The following is a 23317-nucleotide window of genomic DNA, read 5'->3' on the forward strand; positions in this document are numbered from 1 at the left end:
ATAAATAAGCCAATAAGTTAATAAATTAAACTCAAACTTGATACCAAGGCAAGAACTGATTATAAAGCTTCATCAGAGGAAAAGTTTGACAAAAGATGTTGCAGCTACACACACTACACATGCAGTTGATTGTCAAAAGTAAAAAAACAAACAAAAAAACTCAAGAATCTCTGAAAAATACAATCTTTATTAGACTCATGTCATAATTTTACATGTTTTTTTTTTTTACAGATTATTCTCATGTGTATTTCATATTTCCATGTTGACATGTTGAACACAGAGTTTACTGACTCTGCTGATAAACGTGTCTGTGTCTACGAGGCCATCCAGATGAGGAACGGCAGCAGGACGGCCAGCATGGCGGAGCAGGCCGTCACGGATCTGAGGTAGAGGAGCAGACAGGCCCCTAGCAACGCCGTCACCTTGGCAACACGCCGGCTCAGCAGCAGCTTCCTCACCGTCTTACAGAACTGATGGAGGAGAAGAAGAGAGGAGGAAACACATTAAACAGCTGGTGGATAAAATATAGTTAAATAATGATGAATATTGTGTTAATAAAGTTTTTATTTTCTTTTTGCTCCAGACAGACTCAGTACTACATGTGTTTAGACTGAATATTTAATGTTCTTGTGATTTCTGTTCTGGACAGATGTTGAATCTTTTATCAAGATTAAAAATATCCAATAATCACATAAATTATTGGACATTATTCTTTGTTTTCAAGGTAGCAAAGAGTTTTGTTTATTATTATTATTAAAAAAATAGACTTCAAGAAGTTAACTTTGGTACCACATTTAGATATTAAAAAAAATAAAAATGTGAGGTAAATGCACATTGTGTGTTTTTGAAATTTAATTTAATCTTATTTAATTTTTTTTATCACAATATTCTCTGGTAATGTTCCCATATCATTCCCATAGTTCCCATAGTATTGTTTGTACATATTTTTAATGTATTTACTGTTCTACTGGTAAAAATAAATAACAATTAGATATGTCAAAAATAAAAACATGTTGTTTTTTCAGGTAAAAGCACATTAATTATTATTATATTAAATTTTTTATAATCGTTTCTGGTTATGTCCTGTATCATCAGTTTGCTTGTACACACAGCAAAAATAAATAACAATTGAAATAAAGGAAATAAAAATCATTTAACACAACAACCATAAATAACCACTAGATGGAGCTGTTGCATTGTTCTTTATTAACTCACATTCTCAGCCTGTGAGCTTCACTTCCTGCATTATTAATATACTGTATGTACTGAGCAGTCAAAGGTCAGAGGTCAGAGGTAACATGAGATCAATACTTAAAGATAAAGTGATTGAAACGGAGGTAAGAAGAGACGTAACCTGCAGTGTAACACCTGGAACCTGCAAGTCATTCATAGTTTTTGTGTTATCAGTTAATTGATGAGTTGAATAATCAATGCAGCTGATGTTTGAAGTGTTTTCAGACTTTCAGGAACTTTTAACTTCGTCCAGCAGCAGAGCTCCTCTTTCCTCCATCTTTTTCTTTACTTTCATTTCCTCTCTCTCTCCCCCTCCTCTTCCTCTTCCTCCTCCTCCTCCTCCTCCTCATGCTCTCCATTGGCCCGAAACCACAAACTTGTTCACTCCGTTCTTTCACAATTACCCCTCCGTCACGCTTTTTAATCACACGCTGCAATCAAAAGGGCTGCGATGAGACAACCATCTGCAGCTGAAAACAATACGGCAGAAACAATGGAGCTTTTATTGACGGCCTGTTGCTGCAACACGGAGGATTAACCCAATTAAAGAGGGGTCTGATCTGTGATCAGCAGTAATCTGTGGCAGGAAATAAACTCCTGGCAGCTAAAGGTCAGCTGTGCTGCTGGAGCCAGTTTGTAGAAACCAGAACATGTGAAACAAACACATTAAATCAGAGTATATGTACAGTGTGCAGTATATTCCAGCGTTTGTTGCTGTTACCAACGTCACCCAGAGAACCCGGATTTGATGGTAAAAAAGGGTTAAATTTGGTTTAAAAGTGATGTAAAGATAACAGAAGTTCACACTGACATACAGTCAGTGAACGCTGCTGAACAGACGTCTAGAAAATGTAACTTTGAATCATTAAATCATTTAATCAAAGCACATTTATTACTGTAAAACTGCAGATTAGCTTGTTTGGGTGCAAAAATGAGCTACTGGCCCTCATTAAACCCCCCATCACCCCCCCCCACTCTGTGTATTGTGAACATTATTCCTGCAACTAATGTTTCATTTCATCATTGATTAATCTGGTGATTATTTTCTCAATCAGTAGATTAGTTGTTCAGTCTGTGAAATGTTTTTTAAAAAGTGAAAACGTGTCATTCACTCGTCCTCGGAGGCCTCGGTGACGTCTTCGGTTTGCTCGTTATGTTCAACCGACAGTTTAAAATGTTCAGATGTTCATTTAACTGTCAGGTATGAAAAGTAAAAACAGCAAATCTTCACTTTTGAGAAACTGGAACTATAATTTTTTTGGCATTTTTGCTTTAAAAATGATTGACGCAGTTAATCGATTATCAAAATAGACGCTGATTAATTGTCTGACGATCGACTGATCATTGCAGGAATATGCACCTTATAAAAAAAATCAGGCAAAGACTCTTCTGACTCCAATAATTACTGCACTTTATGCGTCACTTAAAGATATTTTGACGATCTGTTATTCTTTTGGTTCGTCTATTTTAACCCATAAGGTGTCATCAACCCTTTCAATGTTCTGGAAAGTTCCTTATAACAGCTTTTATCCTTGACTTTAACTCATGAAGTCCCTAAAGTGACATCTACTGAACATCCTGCTGCAGTCATGTGACAATGTGTGAATCTGTGTACCCATGACATCACTTCCAAAATGGCGGTGTCAGCAAATGTGACAGAACTAGCTAATTTTAAAAAGCTGGTTTATTGTCACTAAAGGAAGGTTTCAACCCATTTAACAAGACGTCCTGTTTTACATTTAACCTGTTCTGACCACATTTCTTGAACAAATTGATATAAAACAAGTTATGACATATATGTTACATTACAGATCTGATCTGACACTGAAGGTAGAATTTCAAAATAAAATTCAGAAATGTGTTCCTTGTGGTTCATTTGGTCTGTTTTATATTCCCCATAATTTTCCTTTAAGGAGAAATGGGTTCTTATGGGTTAAGTAGTTAAACTTCAACTTACACTTTTAAACTCATTTCAGAACTTCAACCAACTAAAGCAGCTTTAACTGATATTTCTATAACTCAGCTGTCAGTGTGTTTGTGTCGGTCGTAGTGATGAACCTACTCTGCAGCTTCTCTTATAGCTTTATAGCTAAAGAGCTAGTTTACACTACTTTATATACAGTTAGCTAGTTTAGTCCAGTGGTTCCCAACCTAGGGGTCGGGGCCCCTCCAAAGGGTCAGCAGATAAATCTGAGGGGTGGTGAGATGATTAATGGGAGAGGAAAGAAGAAAAAACAAAGTTCTGATACACAAATCTGTTTTCAGTTTTTGGACTTTTTCTCTAATCTTTGATTTTTGCTGAAATATTGGATCATTTGAACATTTATTGAAATGAAAGCATGTGAGAAGTTTAGAGGGAAAAATCACTATTTGGTGGAGCTGTTAACAACTCATAGACATGTGAAATGTGACCCCGACTACACACTGCTTTTTGTAAGACGTCAAAAGCCAAAAAGGTTGGAAACCACTGGTTTCATCTTTAACAATGTGTTGTATTTTAAAAGCTTGTTATATTATCCATTGTGTCAAATCTTCATCTGAAAAGTAACTAAAGCTGTCAAATAAATGTAGTGGAGTAGAAAGTACAATATTTCCCTCTGAAATGTAGAAAGTAGCATCACATGGAAATACTCAAGTAAAGTACAGAAGTACAGTACTTGAGTAAATGTACCATCTTTAGATTCAGATGATTCAACCTGACTGATTGACAGTATGAGGATTATATTATAACAGTAGTGAATCTGGTTTAGTGTCTGTTGTCGAGCGTCACCTGGAACGTCTGGAAGCTCATGACGGTGCCGTATCGACAGTACATGACGAAGTGTTCACAGTTGTACCACAGCAGGCTGTAGGCCACGTCGCCCTGCAGCTTCTCCGCCCTCATGGCCACCTCCTCCCCCTGCAGCGCCGGCCGGCTGCACACCTGGACGGACGACAACCACAGGTGAGGTGTCAGGAAACCGGAGGACACATTGAATCCAAAGATTTGACCGTTGACGGTCTGATAAACAGCCACTAACTCTACTGCTAACACCATCAGCCTGTATCTACAGTATCTCTGCTGCCACATTCTGTCAGTAACTTTTCTATATTAACGTTTATTCAGATGAGAAGTGTGTTAAGCCTTCGCTAAGTTCTTAGTAACTACTAGTTTCAAACAGATTTACTAAATCAGGTAGCGCCATTAAAGCTTACAGGACCAGTCTGTAGAATTTAGCGGCATCTTGCAGAATAGAGATGGTAGAAATGGAAGATAATATTCATAAGTATGTTTTAATTAATGTATAATCACCTGAAAATAAGAATTATTGTGTTTTAGTTACCTTAGAATGAGCCCGTAATATCTACACAGGGAGCAGGTCCTCTTCCACGGAGGCCGCCATGTTTCTACAGTAGCCCAGAACGGACAAACCAAACACTGGCTCTAGAGAGGGCCTTTTGCATTTTTTGAAAGTTTTGTGGCCACCGTTGGTTCCCCCGACACCAAATCCTACACACTGGTCCTTTAAGAAATGTTTTATCCATTTGACTGTATATAAATATGGACGACACGTCTCCACTTCCTGTCACTGAGCGGCCATCTTGCTCGTGTGATGTCATTTGGAGCCAGAGTCAACAGACTCGGACAGCAGGATCACGGCCCGCGGGACACGCCCCCTCAGCCGCCCCGCCGTCTAATGGCGGTTTGAGAGCAGCTGTCAATCATGACTTCACACCCCCTTTTCATATTGTCAGATAATTAAAAATGATTAAACTAAAAACAAACATCAGAAGAATGGGCACATGAACAAACATCAGCGACCTAAAATGACAGAAACCATCTTTGGGAAAAATTTATTTGACGTGAACTTTGATTTTTTAGTTTGACTTCAATCTGCTAACATGGAGGGGGGCGGGACTTATGACCTATACTTCAGCCAGCCAGCAGGGGGCGATCCAGATGTTTTGGCTTCACTTTAGCAGAGCTGTCATGACGTCCATATTTATATACAGTCAACGGTCCTATCTACTGAAGTAAACACTTTAGTAATGTGTAAATTAGTTGCTAGGTAACATCTGTAGCGCTGTCCAATAAGAAGCAACCAACTATGTAAACAGGAAGAGACTGTAGCATCACAAGCTGTAACATATCTTCCAAAAATAACAGTTTTAGGAGCCAAAACATAAAATGAACTTTGTGAATGTAGATTTGTCTTTGTATTCATGCAGTTTACAGTGAGATTATGCTAAGCTAACCAACGTTATTTGGTCTTTTAGTCTGTTGTTATTGTTATTATATTATATATTATATTATATTCACTCTTTACAGTCTAAACAGGTCAGATATTAGCAAGCTAACGTTAGCTTTCTCAGTTAGTAGCTGTAAATATTTACTAACAACTAGTTTGTGGTGCAGCCTGTTTGAATTTAGTGAATTATTTTTAACTTTATTGATGAAATGTAACGAGTGTCGATGTTACCTTGTCCATGGTGTTAATGAATATCTCTGATCCATAAGCGAAGTCTTCCACTGAGTCCACCCTCACACTGCCACACTGAGGACAGAAGATCCAGAGGTTAGACCACTTTTATACTTGATACTATTCTGTAAAAACCTGTAAAAATAACATGATTACATTGTTGGATGTGTTTCAGGGCACAGTATCCTGGTTTATACTGGAGTCCTCCAGCTAGCATGTGAAGGTTTCTGGAACCAGGACCATAACCAGGACTCTGGTGCACATGTAGACACCTGGATGCTGTTAGAATCATGTATAAACAGGTTTCTCATGTTCAGTGTAAATACCAAATCCAGGATTAGACTCAAAACCAGGATACTCTCGTCCATTTACAGGTTCTTGCTATTCTACTGGAGTACAGCGGGTCTTTTATCCCACCATGCTTTGGTACCTTTGCCAGAACTCCCAGTATGAGCCTGCTGTTGGTGACCATTTGTTTGATTTGAAACTGGTCACTGGAGATGACGGGCATGATGTCCGGGATGAAGTGAGCTACTCTGGAGAGAAGGACAGGAAGGAAAGAGGTGAAAGCAGGAGAAGGAAAGGACGCAGAGGAGAGGAAGAAAGAAAAGAAAGAGGGAAAGGAAAGGAGAGAGGAGGCGACGAAAGGGGCAAGGAAGCAAAAGGAAAGGAGAAGTTAAAGGTGATGTAGGAGAGAAAGGAGGAAAGGAAATGAAAGGAAAGGAAGGGAAGGAAGGGAAAGAGTTGAAGAAAGGAGAGTAAAGGACATAAAAGAAAGGTAGTGAGGAAATAAAAATACATTGGTGATAGGCAAGGAAAAGAAAGAAAGGGAAGCACATGGGAGAGTGGAGAAAGACATGACATAAGTAAGAAGGAAAGGAAAGAATACAAAGGGAGATGAAAGGAAATAAGATCACAAACTGAATTTCTTTAGGATCAATACGTCATTTTTTGTCAGCACGACTGAAGCGTCATCGACCAATCAGATCGCCGTCATCCATCGGACTCACCTGCCTGATCCCAGGTAAATCCCAAAGTGTGTGAACAGAGTCCTGGGCACCTCCAGCAGGTCTCCCCTCCTGAAGATCAGGTCGTATTTACTCTCTTTCTCCTTCTTCTTCTTCTTCTCCTCCGGATCATGTTGTGAAGCGGAGATGAAGAGCAGAGCGAGCAGCTGCAGAGGAAACATGGTGTGAAGGCGGCGGAGGAAGCGAAGGTGCTTTTATTCCTCAGCTGGGAGGGGAAGGAGAGAGGATTAGTTCAGCCTGGTCGAGGGTCACGGCTCAGTATTTAGCAGCTGAAGTTCAGGACAGAAAAGCAACATTTTTTTGAGGTTTTGCAAACAAATCTGGCCTAAAAGTACTAATCACACTTTAAATTCACATTTTCCAAGTAGCGCTGTAGCTCTGCTGCTAACAGCCAAAAAACTTTATTTATAACCATTTAAATCTATTGTATTTTTATAGCAAGAAAGATTGTAAACGTCCAGCAACAAAGTCTGACAACAAGAAAGTACAAACAGAACTGAAGTCACCTGATTGATTGATTGGTTGACTTTATTGTCCACCTCAGTGGAAACTTGTCTTTAACTTCTCCTAAACAAACGCGTAGAGCAACAAACCATTAAAAACAAACAAAATATACAACATAGAGTAGTACAGCAGCAGGTAGGTTATATAAATAATATCAGAGAGCAGATCTTATAAAGTAACAAGTGTTTCCTGATGCAGTTATTCTGTGTTTAATGGATGTATTGAACAGGGAATAAAATACGTCTTGTATGTGTCCCAGATGGCCCCTGGGGGCCCCGAACCGACGGCCAGACGGGAGCAGCTCATCTGTAAAGATCATGTGACCATTAGTTTCTTTACACACTGTAAAATATAATTAAATTTTAAAAAATGAATGAATTAAAAATACATATAATTAAACAAACACATTTAAAAAACCACATTAAAGCTTTAATGCTGCACGTATGGAGGATGAAAAGTGACCAAAAAAAACAAAAACAAACCAAAAACCAAAACAAACCAAAACAAACCAAACCAAAACAAAACAAACCAAAACAAACCAAACCAAAACAAAACAAACCAAAACAAAACAAAACAAAACAAAACAAACCAAAACAAAACAAACCAAAACAAACCGAAACGAAACAAAACAAAACAAAACAAAACAAAACAAACCAAAACAAAAACAAAACAAAACAAACCAAAACAAAAACAAAACAAAACAAACCGAAACAAAACAAAACAAAACAAAACAAAACAAAACAAAACAAAACAAAACAAACCAAACCAAACCAAAAGAAAACAAAACAAACCAACAGTTACAAATAAATAACACAAATAAAAAAATAAAAAAGTGAAACAAATTAGTTTAAAAATGAAATAATGAAACAAGAAGTACAGCAGCTTTAATCACAGTCACGTCATTCTATCGTATCTGAACTAGAAGCATAAAATGTAATAAAGTCAAGTAAATGATTCATCTCTCACAGGAAGGAAACAGGTTTCTACTTTTGAATAAAAAGGGAATTAAACTGTGTTTTTGTGTCTCATTTTGTGCTACTTGCAGAATTGAACTGAATCACAAGTAACTCAGGATTATAATTATGAAGCAACTTTATTCAGAGCGTTTCGACTCATTCTGGTCGTCGTTTCACAACTTCAGATTTTCTTTTCTGTCTTCTTTTTGCTTTAACAGCAGCTCACACAGCAACAAACTGCTGATTCATGGGATTCATATCTGGAGGGGAACATTTACTAAAAGGTTTCATTCTTCTTGTTTTCTACATGTAAAGTGTCCTTAGGCGTTTAAATTTATTATAATCATTATGAAAGTTAAACTTGAACCATAAACATCTGTTATTTTCAGATAAAATCTAATAAAACTAAATCTTTATTGTCATATATCAGCTGCACTGTGCAATTACATTTTTACTTTGTGCTCCTTCCGGCCTCCGTAGATAATTAAACAAAGTTAGAATTAAATGTAAAACTATGACAATTTAAACTATATTATGATTTGGTTTGATTGGATTTATACAGCTGCAGGTCAGAGTGAATTATATGAGCATATCTGAATAATGTTTCATATTTATTTTACAGACTCAGAAGCCTCAGATGATTTGAGCTCCATAGAAAAGACTTCTGAAAGTACAACAGTGTAGTTTCACCACTGAGATGAAACTATATTTGTTTATTTATGTAGGTATAATGGCATTAAAATACGATACTTTCTTGTTATAAGAAAAACCTGTTTGTTGTAATGCAATATTTTCTCTTTACAACAAGAGAATCTTTGTTATAATGTTAGTAGTCAAAATAAGCAGAATGTCATATCAAAAACATTTTCTCATCATAATAAGACAATTTACTCAAAAAGAAAAACAGTTTGTTATAATGAGATGATTATTCATGTTAAAATCAGTTTATTTTCTTGTTATTATGAGAAAAAAAATGGTTATAATGAGAAAAGTGTTTGAAATATTAAATTATCAGACTGAAGTTCATAAGACGTGTTTGTCACAGAGAGAAATATCTCGTCATAAGGAAATACATCTTCTCATTAAAAAAAAACTTTTTCTTGTTAAAACAAGAAAGATTTCTCGTTATATTGAGAAAAATGTGAGTCTGTGATTTACCCAAAAATATGTTGGGAGGCAAACATGAGTAAGTTATAATGTTCTTATTCACCAACGACAACTTATTTAATGAACGAGGATGAATTTTCACTGAACACACAGAAATACTCTCTGATTCCACTTCCTTTATTTACATAAAAAAAACACAGTATAAAGTGTTACAGCGTCATAAAAAATAAATTCTGTACAAAAGTTTGTGACTGTTAGACAACAATCAGGTCGTGAAAGATATCTACAGATATTTACAGAAGCGCTTCACCCGGCGGGGGGCCGAGGGATCGACACGGACACAGTCTGGATACGTAACAGGCAAGATGGCCGCCGCAGAGTTTATACTGTTCAGAGGAAGTCGATGGAGAATTTCAAAACAGAGCGGCATGAAAACAGGAATATTGTTGAGTGTGGAGATGCAGCTGAAAGCTCCAGAAGCTAGTAAGTAGACCTTGAGTTAAGATTATTGTTTGCTTTTCAGTAAAAGTCTGTAATAATTAAATGATCTTTGGTCCGTTTAAAACTACAAATGTTAATTTTTTTGAAATGCTAAACATTCATCACTTCAAAAAAAAAAAAAACACCTGTCAATCAAACAGAGTGGGCGGTCCTAGTTATTGACCTTGTTCTTGTCCTGGTTGCTAATGCTGCTAATGCTAACTGTTCTTCTTCTGTTTATTTTAAACAAGCAGGAAATGTAACATGAATCACTTCCTGTAGAGCAGCCAATGAATTCAATCTTAAAGTTATTGCTGATAAAATATGGGGTTTAGATTTGTCTCATAATAACTGAACAGAATCAGAGAAGAAAATTAAATTCAAAGTGACTAAAAATAATCAAAAAAACCCAAAAAATTACCTGAAGAGTTAAACTTATAATGAAACTGTACAAGAGTGCTGCGTTTCCTGATCGGGATTTCTCTTTTGTTGTCACTAAGTTTCAGTTTTGTTGCTGAATCTTTCATTTCAGCTCTCATGTGTTCATTTTTCTGAGGTTATTATAAGTAATTAGAAATAACCGTCGGGGCGACATGGTGGTGCAGTGGTTAACACTGTCGCCTTACAAAAACTATAAAGGTGTGAATGTTTGTCTGTCTCTCTGTATTATATGTACTATTATACTATATATGTCAGCTGAGAGTAGCTCCTGCTCGCTGTGACCCTCTAGTGGATAAACGGTAAAGAAAAAGGAGGATGGATAGAAATAACCATAGACATACAGTAGTCAGTAAAATATGTATATGGTTAACGATAATAATAATTTCATAACATTTAATGATAATAACAGTAATTTAATATACTGATAACATTAACCACACATTTGTTTTGGCCTTAATTAGCCACAAGAGAGCTACAGCTAAAGTCTTTTTTAGCTAGCGCTGCTGAGGGAGCTAACATGGGTTTAAATATTGTTAATGTTAGCTGGAGCTAAAGTTAGCTTTAGCTTTGTGTCTGAAACATTTAGCAACAAAACTGTAAAAAGTGACACCAAGAGTGAAATTCAAATGTCAGTTTTGTAATTTGTGGTTTCAAAGTATTTTTAGTCACTTTCAAATTCATTTTCGTTTGTTTGATTCTTGGGAGATTTCGTTCAATGATTATGAAACTAATCTAATCTCATAATGAAATTTAGTACGACAGACTTTTACTTCTGAAAGCAAAAACTACTTCCTTCCTGTCAGTCTTCCAACATGGCGGCTCAGCCTGTACTGGACCAGCGGTGAAGCTTCTAGCCGGCCATCCACAGAGTGAAGGGGATGAGGAGGGTGGGCAGGGCGGTGCTGGAGGATATTCCCAAACACACCATGGACATCAGGCCCAGCAGCGCCGTCAGGAGAACGTTCCTCTGGTCCCGGATCAGAGACTTCAGCCACTCGCAGAACTGGAGGAAGAAGAAAAGTACATGATTAGTCATAAGAAGTAATAATTAGTGACTAAACTTCTCTATAAAAACGATGCGAGTTTGTTTGGCTGCTCGGTCTTAAAACGTCTTGTTTTATCTGATCAACAGTCCAAAATAAAGATGTTCAATTTACTTTCATGTACGACACAAAATAGCATCACATCTGAGAAGCTGCAACCAACAAATATTTGGTATTTTTCCTTAAAAAATGACTAAAACGATTATCTGATTATCAAAATAGATAGATAGTCGATCGACTGATTGATTAATCGTTACAGCTTCATTACCTTTAAGCTAACTGGGATCCACTGATGAAGACCATGAGCCAGTAAGTGGAGCTTTAGTTTATTTATTTATTTTAAAAAACCTTTGCTGGACAGAATTAGTCAGAGAATGTATTCTTAATGTTTCTTTAAATTATTAAAATAACTAAAGGTAATTATATTTGACAAAAGTCTGAATAAATAATGCAGTTTTCATTAAAGAGGACCTATTATGCTCATTTCCAGCTCTATACTTTTATTTATTTTTGGACTCTACTAGAGCAGCTTTACATGATTCACAGTTAAAAACTCCTTATTTATCTTCTACTGGTCCTTTATGCAGCCGCTCAGTTCAGCCTCTGTCTGAAACAGGCCGTTTTAGCTCCTGTCTCTTTAAGGCCCCGCCCTCCTGATGAGCCCACTCTGTTCTGATTGTCCAGCTTTCCGGAGGCTGGCCGAGAGACAGACGTATCAGAGTTGTGTTAAGTTACCGCTGATGTAAACCCAACATTTCCTGCTTTGCTGCTTTAAATGACTAAATATCAGGAGACGTTCATTGTGAAGAATTTACAGGAAGTGAGACGTGTTCCTCACTGAATTAGCAGAGCTTTGTTAGCGGTATGAAGATATTTGGAGCTGTTTGTTGAGCGGATCAGTTAGAAATAACAGCAGGGAGGAAGAGTACAGTGATGATGATGTTTGATGAAGAGCTGCAGACGACCAGCAAACCTCCAACAGGTAAACTATTTATTTTACTTTGCTCTGCTGTGTAATAAAGTCATGACTCAGTGAAAACACTGGAAAAACACTATAATGTTAGCGGAGCAGTGACCATATAAAGAAATCTGTCATCTGTCAGACGATGACGACTTGGGCTGAAAGTAGAAAGAACATCCGACGTTGTAACATTATATATATGATTGAAAATAAGGAAAAGCAGAACACGTCCCCTTTAGTTTTTAAGGGAAGTTAAACTGATCATTCTCTCAGATTTCTGCTTGTTTCTGTTCTGATGTTCACTTCCAGTCAAAGAACGTTAATTGACCTGTTTATTTTACCACGGGGCCCCTCTGAGGCCCCCGCAAGAGCTTCTGTTGGCCCCCTTTAACGAACCTGTAGGAAGCAGACTGACTGCACGTGGGTCAAATATTTAGATTATCAATCACAGGAAGTGAAACTCGATCACCATGTAGACCCGAACCCAACGTCCACACTCACGGACATCCGCGAGGGTTTCAGGTTGTCCCGCTATTGAATCGTTAAGTGCATTTCGTTGACTTTTTGAGCCCTTTTACGCACACTTTCTGCAGACATTATATGAGGGAATTACCCACAATTCATAGCGTTGTGATGTTAAATACAGAGGAAGACCAGAAGCATTAAAAAAAAAAAAGTTAAGTCTGTGAGGGTTCAGGATTTAGGCTTTTGGGGGGACATTGGGATTGGGCCAGACAGGCCACGCCCCCTCACAGCCTGCAAGTTTTTACACTGTAAAAAGTGTCGGAAAAAAAGTCAAACTTCAACTATAAACCAAAACTGTTCTTCAGTCTTCTCATGTTTTTCATTTTAAACATCATTATATTACAGTTAATAATATAAATATAATTATTTTATTATAGATTAATGGATTAAATGCTCGTCACAGTTTCCCAAAAGCCTCAAGTGACGTCTTGTTTTATCCAAAGCTAAAATATTCAGTGTAGGAAGATATAAAAACAGAGAAAAAAAAAAGCAAATCCCTAAAACTGGAGAATCTCCAACCACCAAATGTTTGTCATATTTGCTCATTTATATCAACCTTCAGATTCAGCCACAAGGTTCGTCAGATCACCATCAGTTCATCTACATTATTTTTTTTTTACAGCAGCAAAAGTCTGTTTCTTCATCTATTTGTTTCCTCTGACCTCAACTTGTCATCTCTGCTATTTAAATTCAGCCCCGAAACCGCAGAGAGAGAAACACTGCAGTCTGAGCAGAGCGGAGGGAGGGAGGGGGCGGGGGGGGGGAGCCTTCGCTGCTGCTGCCCTCCTCCTCCTCCATCATCATCATCATCAGTCTGTGCCGACCCTGACGTGCTGCTGCTGTTTGGTGTCTGGCAGGAGACTCTGCTCTGAATGCTGCTCTTGTTCTCTGAACTTTTCCGACGAGCGACCCAGATTTTCCTTCTCGACTTAAAAACAGACTCAGAAAATGAAGGTGGAGGAGAGGAAGGGGAGGGGAGGAGGAAGAGGAGGATGCAGACGTTTGGTTTTTCACCTTTTTGTTCCTGAACAAAGACGTTTAAAGCTCATCTGTGATGCTCAAAACTGTGTTTGTTGTTTTATGCATTTTTGAAGAACTCTTGCAGCATCGAGAGACTTTTGTACAAACACAACAAACCTCTGATTTCTTTACTATTTGACATGTTTCTATTTTTAAGTTTCTTGCACAAACAGCTTAGTCACTTCCCTGTGTTTCCTTGCTGCAACTAAATGAACACGGTGCAACTTTTTAGAGCTTTAAAGTTTTCATTTTCACTTCACCAGATGCAGAAAAATAAAAATAAAAAAACACCTTCACAGATCTGGACAGCAGCTTGTGAAGTGACTAAAATTACAACCTGAAGAACAGAACATAACAGTGACTTTGTTCATCATCAAAGCTTTGTGAGTTTTATGAGGCTGCACAGTCCCTGCAGGCCGCCTGACTGTCGCCCCTCCTGCTAAAGCGAGACTTTCTCTCTTAACACCCGTCTGGTGCGTAAAAGCGCACAAATGTGTCGCTTCACAGCTCTGCCTGCATAAACCTTCACGTGCACTGAGATGAGTTTAGGATGAGAACAACAAAAAAAAACATCTGGTGTAATAAAGGAGATCATCAGAGTTAGATGTTGTCCTGACTTTTTGGTCGCAAAATAAATTTTTTGGGTTTCTTTGCGACAAAAACGCGCAAAAAAATCAAACGTCTGACGCGCTGCGCAACAAACTGTTTGACCTCTCTCTCTCTCTCTCTCTCTCTCTCTCTCTCTCTCTCTCTCTCTCTCTGGCTGGTGTGAAAATGCTGGATCAGTGCATCAGTGTGAGAAGCAGAAAGTTAGAAGAACCATCAGAGCAGCTACATCAAAGCAGCCGCCTGCAATCCGGCGCGTAAAAAAGCGCCACCCGGGCAGCTCCTCACCTGGTCGGTCTGCAGGCTCTGCGCGGTGCCGTAGCGGCAGTAGGTGACGAAGTGCTCGCAGTTGTTCCACAGCAGACTGTAGGACACGGAGCCGACCAGCCGCTCCGCCCGCCGGGCCACCTCCTCTCCGGTCAGCGGGCTCCGGTGCACCGCCCGGTCCATGGCGTTGAGCAGGATCCCGGCGCCGTACGCGAAGTCCTCCACCGAGTCCACCCGGATGCTGGCGCGCTTGGAGAGCACACCGAGCAGCAGCCGACTGTTGGTCACCATCTCCTGGATCTGCTTGCTGTCTGCGGTCAGTACCGGCAGGATGTCCGGGATGAGATGCGCCACCCGGTTGTCGCCCAGGTAGATGCCGAAGTGGGTGAAGAGAGTCCGCGGGACCTCCAGCAGGTCTCCCCGCTGGAACTTCTGCGGAGCTGCGGCGGGCTGTGCGGGAGCCTCCTCCCGCTCACAGCGCCTGGTGACCGGCGGGTCTCCGCGCTCTCTGCCCAGAAGAGGCAGCAGGCTGGACAGCTTGATGTGGGCGAGGAGGAAGAGCTTCTCCAGGAGGAAGGTGAGCGTGTCCAACATGACTGCAACGACTGATTTTTGTGTCTTCTTTCTCCTCTCGGTGCTTCTCTCTGTCCTCCCTCTCTCCTCTCTGAAGGTTTGTCCTCCTCCGAGGAAATTTGGAGAAGACGGAGGAGGAGGGCTGCGTGACGTCGAGAGAGAGAGAGAGAGAGAGAGAGAGAGAGAGAGAGAGAGAGAGAGAAGAAAACATCAACAACAATCTGAAGCTTTTGACAGTAAACTAAGTACATTTACTCAAGTACTGTACTTGAGTACAGTTTTGAGGTACTTGTACTTTACTTGAGTATTTCCATGTGATGCTACTTTCTACATTTCAGAGGGAAATATTGTACTTTCTTCTCCACTACATTTATTTGACAGCTTTAGTTACTTTTCAGATGAAGATTTGACACAATGGATAATATAACAAGCTTTTAAAATACAACACATTGTTAAAGATGAAACCAGTGGTTTCCAACCTTTTTGTCTTTTGACGTCTTACAAAAAGCAGTGTGTAGTCGGGGTCACATTTCACATGTCTATGAGTTGTTAACAGCTCCACCAAATAGTGATTTTTCCCTCTAAACTTCTCACATGCTTTCATTTCAATAAATGTTCAAATGATCCAATATTTCAGCAAAAATCAAAGATTAGAGAAAAAGTCCAAAAACTGAAAACAGATTTGTGTATCAGAACTTTGTTTTTTCTTCTTTCCTCTCCCATTAATCATCTCACCACCCCTCAGATTTATCTGCTGACCCTTTGGAGGGGCCCCGACCCCTAGGTTGGGAACCACTGGACTAAACTAGCTAACTGTATATAAAGTAGTGTAAACTAGCTCCACCTCCAGCAGCTACAACAGTAACATGCTGCTCTAACACTGATGCTTCACTATTAATAATCTAATGATGTCATATATAATAATATATCAGTCAGAGGGACCAAACCACTACTTTTACTGCAATACTTTAACTACATCAAGCTCATAATACTTATGTACTTTTACTGCAATACTTTAACTACATCAAGCTCATAATACTTATGTACTTTTACTGCAATACTTTAACTACATCAAGCTCATAATACTTATGTACTTTTACTGCAATACTTTAACTACATCAAGCTCATAATACTTATGTACTTTTACTGAAGTACTTTACAGACGTCTTCCTCACAGATCTAAAAGTAACTGATTATAACACAGTGATGAATCATCTGTAAGCAGAATAAAGGATCAGAAAGTTTTACCTACTTTCATGTTGTCGTAGTTTTTATTCCTGTGATGATCAGAATAAAGACGTTTCACACGGACGTTAAATTTCCTTCTTTGCAAAAATTAAGATTTTGCCCTGAAGGCGGCGTCAGAGGAGAGACCGCATGGGTAAAGGTTCATCCTCTGGGAGCAAGAAACATGCAGAGACCAGTTCTGCTGCATCGATTTTTAATCCCTTTTTTATTTCTAACTGTCCATCATGAGTCGAACAATGTTTTAAGAGTTCAACTTTCACCCTAAAGTCAAGTCCGACTTCTCAGAAAACCCTTTAAAGAAGAAAAAAAACCAGAGAAAATGTCCTCTCTTTCCAAATCTGAACTCAAATCTCTCCTCACAAAGCTAAAAGTACAACACACACACACACACACACACACACACACACACACACACACACACACACACACACACACGTACACACCAGCATGCCAAACAAATGTAGGGCACTCATAATTTCCACCACAGCAAATGTTGAGTTTGGAGCATTATGGGAACTCTGCAGCGAGTGGTTGACACTCAATCGGAGCAATGCTGAGTTCACAGCTTCCCAAAACCACCAAATGGCTTCACACACACACACACACACACACACACACACACACACACACACACACACACACACACACACACACACACACATAGAGGCAGGTAGTGTGAGCCAACAGCATGTCCATCATTGCTGCAACACACAAACACACTCTTTGTCAGTGACTGTTAGTTCTCAGCTGTGTTGCTGCTGATTCTTGTCATGTTTAAGACATAAAAAAACTCAAAGATTTCAATAATAATTTCTGTCTGATGGTTTTTTTTTTCACACAAAAAAAGTTTAATAATCTAGAAGCGGACGTATTCTGCTTTTTGGTGATTTATCTGTTATTTATATCCTGTTCTGATGTCGGATGTTAAACATGAGGTGAACATATGTAGAGATGCTGCCTGCGAGTCAAGATCCAGGGCTTCAACCTGAGCTCAACGCTTCGTTTGCGATGTTATTTTATTTTCCCGACAAAGTGACGTCAGGTCGTCACGTGCCCATAAACGTGCGTCCGTTCTGTAGCCTTGGTTGCTAAGGTGGTTGCTAAGGTGGTTGCTAAGGTGGTTGCTAAGGTGGTTGCTAAGGTGGTTGCTAAGGTGTTGTCCACTCTCATATTTCAGATGTGAATCAGCTCCAACATGTACGGATGGATTTAAGAAGTTGATATTTGGAGTAAAGAAGGAGAAAAATAAGTGAAATCCTGCTACTATAGTTTGTTTACGTAGCCTCCGGAGCCGGAGGAAGCTTCCTGAAGCTGACCAATCAGAACAAACGAACAAACAGCTCCAAATATCTCCACATCTTGTTGTGTCGCTCGGTTTTTAGGGCCACTTCCTGTAAATTAAATCACAATGAACGTCTCCTGTTATTTAGTCATTTAAAGCAGCAAAGCAGGAAATGTTGGGTTTACATCAGCAGTAACTTAACACAACTCTGATACGGCTGTCTATCAGCCAGCCTGTGGAAAGCTAGCCAATCAGAACAGAGTGGGCTCATCGGGGGGGGCGGGGCTTAAAGAGACAGGAGCTAAAACGGCCTGTTTCAGACAGAGGCTGAACTGAGGGGCTGCATAAAGGACCAGTAGAAGATAAATAAGGAGTTTTTAACTGCGAATCATGCAAAGATATTCCAGTAGAGCCCCAGAATATAAATATAGAGGCTGGAAATGTGCAGAATATGTGTCCTTTGCGGCTGTAACGTCGCTCCAGCGGTCGCTTCCTCCTCCGTGCTCAGACGCGCCACATCTCTGATTCCAACATCATTATTACGAAACTAGTTTTTCTTCCAAATATAGAGAGTTTGGAGACTCTGCAGCTGGATGAAGGAGGATATTTTAATACAGGGAAGACAGAGGAAAGTTTAATGTCATTCATACAGTTTATACGCAGGTACGTCCACCATTAGAAGCATAAAGACCGAGTTAAAAATGTTGTTTTATGGAAAAAAAAGACAATTAATCAAGAGAATTATCTGCAGATTAATTGATAATTGAAATAATTGTTAGTCTTGACACATTGAGAGCGGATCTCTCGTTAATGAAATGAAAGCGTTTTGTGTTTTATTGATCATCAGACGAGCAGTTTCCTCTTCAGGAATCTAAATGAAGCTGCTGATAAACAGCGGCGGTTGTTTTTTTTTTGGGGTCTTTTGGGTCCGTCGGCCGCAGCTCAAAACACTCGTCCAAGTGACTGAATGCTGCTGGAGGGACGCCACACCCTGAGCATGATGGGTAATTTGTTACATTGAGGACTGAACCTTTTCAATGCGCTTGTCTCATTTCTGTCACCTCAGTCAGTCATTCATCCTCCTCCTCCTCCTCCTCCTCCTCCTCCTCCTCTGGATTCTTTTTCTTCCTGTTCCTCTGAAGAGTAGAGAAGAAGAGGATTTTGGGGGATTAAGGGTAGATTATGAACACACACACACACACACACACACACACACACACACACACACACACACACACTGAGCTCTACCCCCTGCTGAGGCAGCCTGACTAGTGTTGAATGATGAGATTTGGCTGCTGAATGTGTGTTGATGTGACCCTGACTGAGCTGCTGTTAAAGCTGAATGGAGCTGAGTGACAGCGTGAGAGGACAAGATCTGGCTGCTGTGTGTGTGTGTGTGTGTGTGTGTGTGTGTGTGTGTGTGTGTGTGTGTGTGTTTGTGTGTGTGTGTGTGTGTGTGTGTGTGTGTTTGTGTGTGTGTGTGTGTGTGTGTGTGTGTGGTCTGTTATACTTTTGGGGACAAATTTCAGACTTAAGACCAGTTAATTGGGGACGACTTGTCCAACCGAGGACAAAAGCTGTTTCCCCAGTTGGGGAAAAAGCTGATTTTTGGGTCAGTGGTTAAGGTTAGGGTAAGTCTATGTAGTGTCCCCAAAAGTGACCATGATCTGATGTGTGTGTGTGTGTTAATGTGTGTGTGTGTGCGTCACTCTGCATGGTGCTAATGCTCTCCAGCAGTTTGGGGAGGAGACGCAGAGGATGAAGCTTGCAGCTTATTACCAACAAAAACTCAATTAGCATCTTCTCACAGGTGAAACATTTTGACCACGTCCACACTCGACTGGTTAAACTCGTATCTTTTTCTCTCTCCGTCCAGACTCGGACCACATTAAAACACCGACTGATTAAAACAGCATCTATTCTGTGACAGCATTTAAGTTTATTACAGGCAGATTACAACAGTTTCAGCAGAGAGAGAGGTGGTAGATAGCTACGTTTAAGAAGAAGAATTTAGCACCTTTCTAGTCTTCTGACCACTCGAACCGCTTTACGCTACACGCCAGCATTCACACACTGAAGGCACAGCCTCTGGGAGCAATCTGGGGTTCAGTATCTTGCCCAAGCACACTCAGACATGCAGACTGGAGGAGCCAGGGATCGAACCGCTGACCTTCTTGAGCCACAGCGGGCCCACAGACACTAGGAGCACAACCGCAGTGCAGCGACTGGGATCCAGCTCCAGTTCTTTTGCCACTGACGGGAGTCTTCAGGAGTCTTCCTGCTCCGTTTTCCACTACAACGCCAAGCAACACTCTGGAGGCCGCTTTGGAAAAGCTACATTTTTTTGGGGGAGAAAAATGTTGTTTTAGTCTGCGGCCAAAAACAGATAGAAGAAGACGTGTTTAGGAATGTAGACATGTCATGGTCTAAAACAGCGTGTCTCATCTGTCCTCTGCACATGCCCAGTAGGAGGAGATTAAACTATTTTGCTGTTTTAATGTGGACGCAGGTTGTTTTTGCATGAAAACAGTATTTTAGAAATTAGCCGGCTTAATGTAGACGTTGTCTTCACCTCTTTCAGACCTGCAGCTTGTTACACAATCAGACTTTAATCACTAAGTACACCTGTACAAGGAATCTGTTTTGGTTTTTTTATGTTTTTGGTGCAGAATGATGCTTGTATGACTCTTTTTATACTTACTGATATTCATACTTGCCAGATTATTTCTTCCTTTTTTACCCTCTATACACAGAAAACTAAGAATTTCTTTGCACAGTTCACATGACAATAAATCTGTCAGTAGTTGTTTTTCTGTGTATTATGAGGGCAGCTAATCATTTAGTAATGAAACATATGGGATCCCGTGCTGATGAAGTGAAGAAGTCACAATGACAACAAAACAACTGAGAGATAATTATGTTGTGATGATTTTAGCTGAGAGAGAGAATCTGTGTGACGTCGAAACAAAAAGAGAGAAGAGACACCAAAAGAGGCATAAAGAGAAAATAATAAAGACGGATGAGATGTGATTTATCTCCTTTTATCCTCCCTGACAGTCAGAGAGAGAGAGAGAGAGAGAGAGAGAGAGAGAGAGGGTGTGAATGTGTTGCTTTACCTCGCCGTCCGTCAGTCTGAGCAGCACAAAAGGCGACGACGCCGATTCAACAGGCGACCTGCGGCTCTGATACTGATTAATGAACGCACACACACACACACACTCTCGTTCCCATGCCGTCTGCCTGGTGATGAATATTAAACACATCTTTCATCCTCAGTTTGTCAGACTGACGCTGAACCTACTGCTGGTGGGAAACACCAGTTTGTGATTTGTTGGTGCCTTCGAGGATCAGTTCTGGTGGTTTCTATGCATGCTGGTAGTTCTTCTGTCCAGGGTTTTAAGATATCTGGCAATGATATTTATAATTGAGGTAACTGGAGTTCAGTTTGTGCTGCTCAAAATCTCTGAGAAATTATAACCAAGAACATAAATTCACATGAAAAGTAAAATAAAAATCTTCAGACCAGAAAATGACGTTCGTTCATTAAACTCCTTTCAACTGCAATTTTCGAATCAATCAAACTGCATTAGAGCTGCAACTAACAATTAGTTTCATTACTGATTAATCTGCTATTGTTTTCACTTAATGGACTGTTTAGTCTATGTTGATGAATTGTCAAAAGCCTTCACTCAGGACTTAAATTGCTCCAAATGTACAAAAGATGTCAAAACACAGAAGACAACTTTGAACTTTCAAAGGTTTGTGAATGTTTTAAAGTTTGAATGGGGTCTGTAGGATAAAGGATGTCCGAGCAGTTGAGTTTCAAAGTGACAAAAGTCCCGACTGAGTTGGATCATTCCTCCAATAGACTGCCATTATAAATCTGGATGTTTAAAAATTAATATGAAATCGCTGGAATACGCTAGAAAACAGAAAAGTATTAGCACACATCTGCTGAATGAGCTGCACAGTTTGACATTTGAATGGTTTTTGTAGCACAAACAATGCAGCAGATGAAAAGGTAAAAAAAAAAAATGTACAGATTGTGGAACTAGAATATTTGTATTTCCTGAAGAAAGTGTGTGTGAGTCCCAGCAAGAAGTGTTTACATCTGAAGATATCAACCAAAAATGGGTAGAAATTGGAAAATGCATTCAGGAGATATGGCGGTGTTTTATTAATGGCCACTAGGTGGAGCTATTGGTGCCGTGCTTCAGTACGTCTTGCACATGCTAATATGCTAATGGTGAACTTGTGTACCAAGATTAATTTTATTAAAGACGACAGGATTATACAAATATCACGTTATATTGTTACTGTAGCGCCCCCTGTGGCTAGAATTGTTTCAAATATTAGACACTGTGCAGTGTCTTACATTCCCAAAGCTGCAATATAACTTAGCATTGAAGAATTATAGCCCATTAAGTGCATCAGGCCACGTCTTCAAACTCATAAGTCTTGTTTAGGGTCATCTAAATATGATGTGTACCAAATTTGGTGAAGATTGGATGAAATATGTGCCAAAAGAAGCAAAGCGTGTTATTACAGGCACAAATGGGCCTATATCAGTCAAATCGGCTTCATCCAAGGAGCCAACTGTACAAAAATGTTTCTTGTACACCTACACTTGTAGCAACCACACAATTATAATACGAGGACTAAGACATCATGTGCATATTTAAGATCCTTTTACAAGAATCTCATTTTAAAATGAGTCATCTCGAGACACTAAAAAAACGTTTTTAACCAATTCATGGTGCTAACATTAGCTTAATTAGCTAGCTAAAGCTGATAGAATCCAACAGACACAGGAATCATTTCAGGGACTAAAGTCAAAGGTCAATGAATAAAAATAATAAGCCTGCTTTTGTCTATATCTGTTAAAAATAGAGGACCCACTGATTTATCTTCCACTGTTATCATTATCAACTTCACATTAGATGTTCAAAAAGGTGTATCAAAGGAAGGCATAGACTGGCGGACAGTCAATTCCAACATATTTCTGATTTTTGCACCGCATATTTTTAACCTCGCCTTGGAAATTGTTCAGCACTTTGATTTATTTGTGTTATTTTTAAATGTGCTTTGAAAAAAAAGCCACTTGACTTGAAATTCAGCCAATATTTTAGTTATTTGAACATAAAGTTTGCCCTGGAGCAACATGAAAACACTAATGCTTTCACTTAAACTAGAAAAAGTTAAATATTATGGTTGTGAAGAGTCATAGATATTCAAGAAAAAGTGTTATCTGCATAGAAAACTCTCCTTGAATCCACATTTAAAACAAACTGTTGTTACTGAGATCAGCGAAACAGATGTTTCTGTCTTGTTGATGCTTTGCTGTCAACACCTCTCGCCGATCTGCTTCCTGTGACAAAGGCGTGCTGGTTAACAAGGCAGAGGAGGAAATGACACATACAAACACATGCACACAATAAAATCACCAACAAAAGCTTTGGTAATAAAATATCTTTTAATCTCTTCAGTTAGTATCTACAAAATCACTTTCATACAGAAATCGTTTTACTATTTTAATGCATTTCATGTGATGTGAACATGTGAATCATCAACCCAAAAACATCT

General features: G+C 39.4%; 2 protein-coding genes across 3 annotated transcripts; both read right to left on the bottom strand.

Annotated features, from left to right (window-relative positions):
* Positions 1-167: 167 nt before the first annotated feature.
* lratb.2 (lecithin retinol acyltransferase b, tandem duplicate 2) lies at positions 168-7604 on the bottom strand. 2 transcript variants are annotated; one of them, XM_044342243.1, is made up of 6 exons: positions 7228-7604; positions 6704-6926; positions 6124-6229; positions 5694-5768; positions 4004-4156; positions 168-470 (listed from the first exon to the last, which is right to left on the bottom strand). In XM_044342243.1, the coding sequence occupies exons 2-6, from the start codon at positions 6880-6882 to the stop codon at positions 315-317; spliced, it is 669 nt and encodes a 222-aa protein (XP_044198178.1). In that variant the 5' UTR covers positions 6883-6926; positions 7228-7604; the 3' UTR covers positions 168-314. The 2 variants fall into 2 exon arrangements, with proteins under 2 accessions (XP_044198178.1, XP_044198179.1); XM_044342244.1 differs by lacking the exon at positions 7228-7604 and having other exon boundaries at positions 6704-7169.
* A 1845-nt stretch (positions 7605-9449) lies between these two features.
* Positions 9450-15387, bottom strand: LOC122974230 (lecithin retinol acyltransferase-like). Its single transcript, XM_044342217.1, has 2 exons — positions 14653-15387; positions 9450-11212 (listed from the first exon to the last, which is right to left on the bottom strand). The coding sequence occupies exons 1-2, from the start codon at positions 15223-15225 to the stop codon at positions 11060-11062; spliced, it is 726 nt and encodes a 241-aa protein (XP_044198152.1). The 5' UTR covers positions 15226-15387; the 3' UTR covers positions 9450-11059.
* Between the last annotated feature and the right edge of the window lie 7930 nt (positions 15388-23317).

Source organism: Thunnus albacares, chromosome 22 (genome assembly GCF_914725855.1).
Source record: "Thunnus albacares chromosome 22, fThuAlb1.1, whole genome shotgun sequence".
NCBI lineage: Eukaryota > Metazoa > Chordata > Actinopteri > Scombriformes > Scombridae > Thunnus > Thunnus albacares.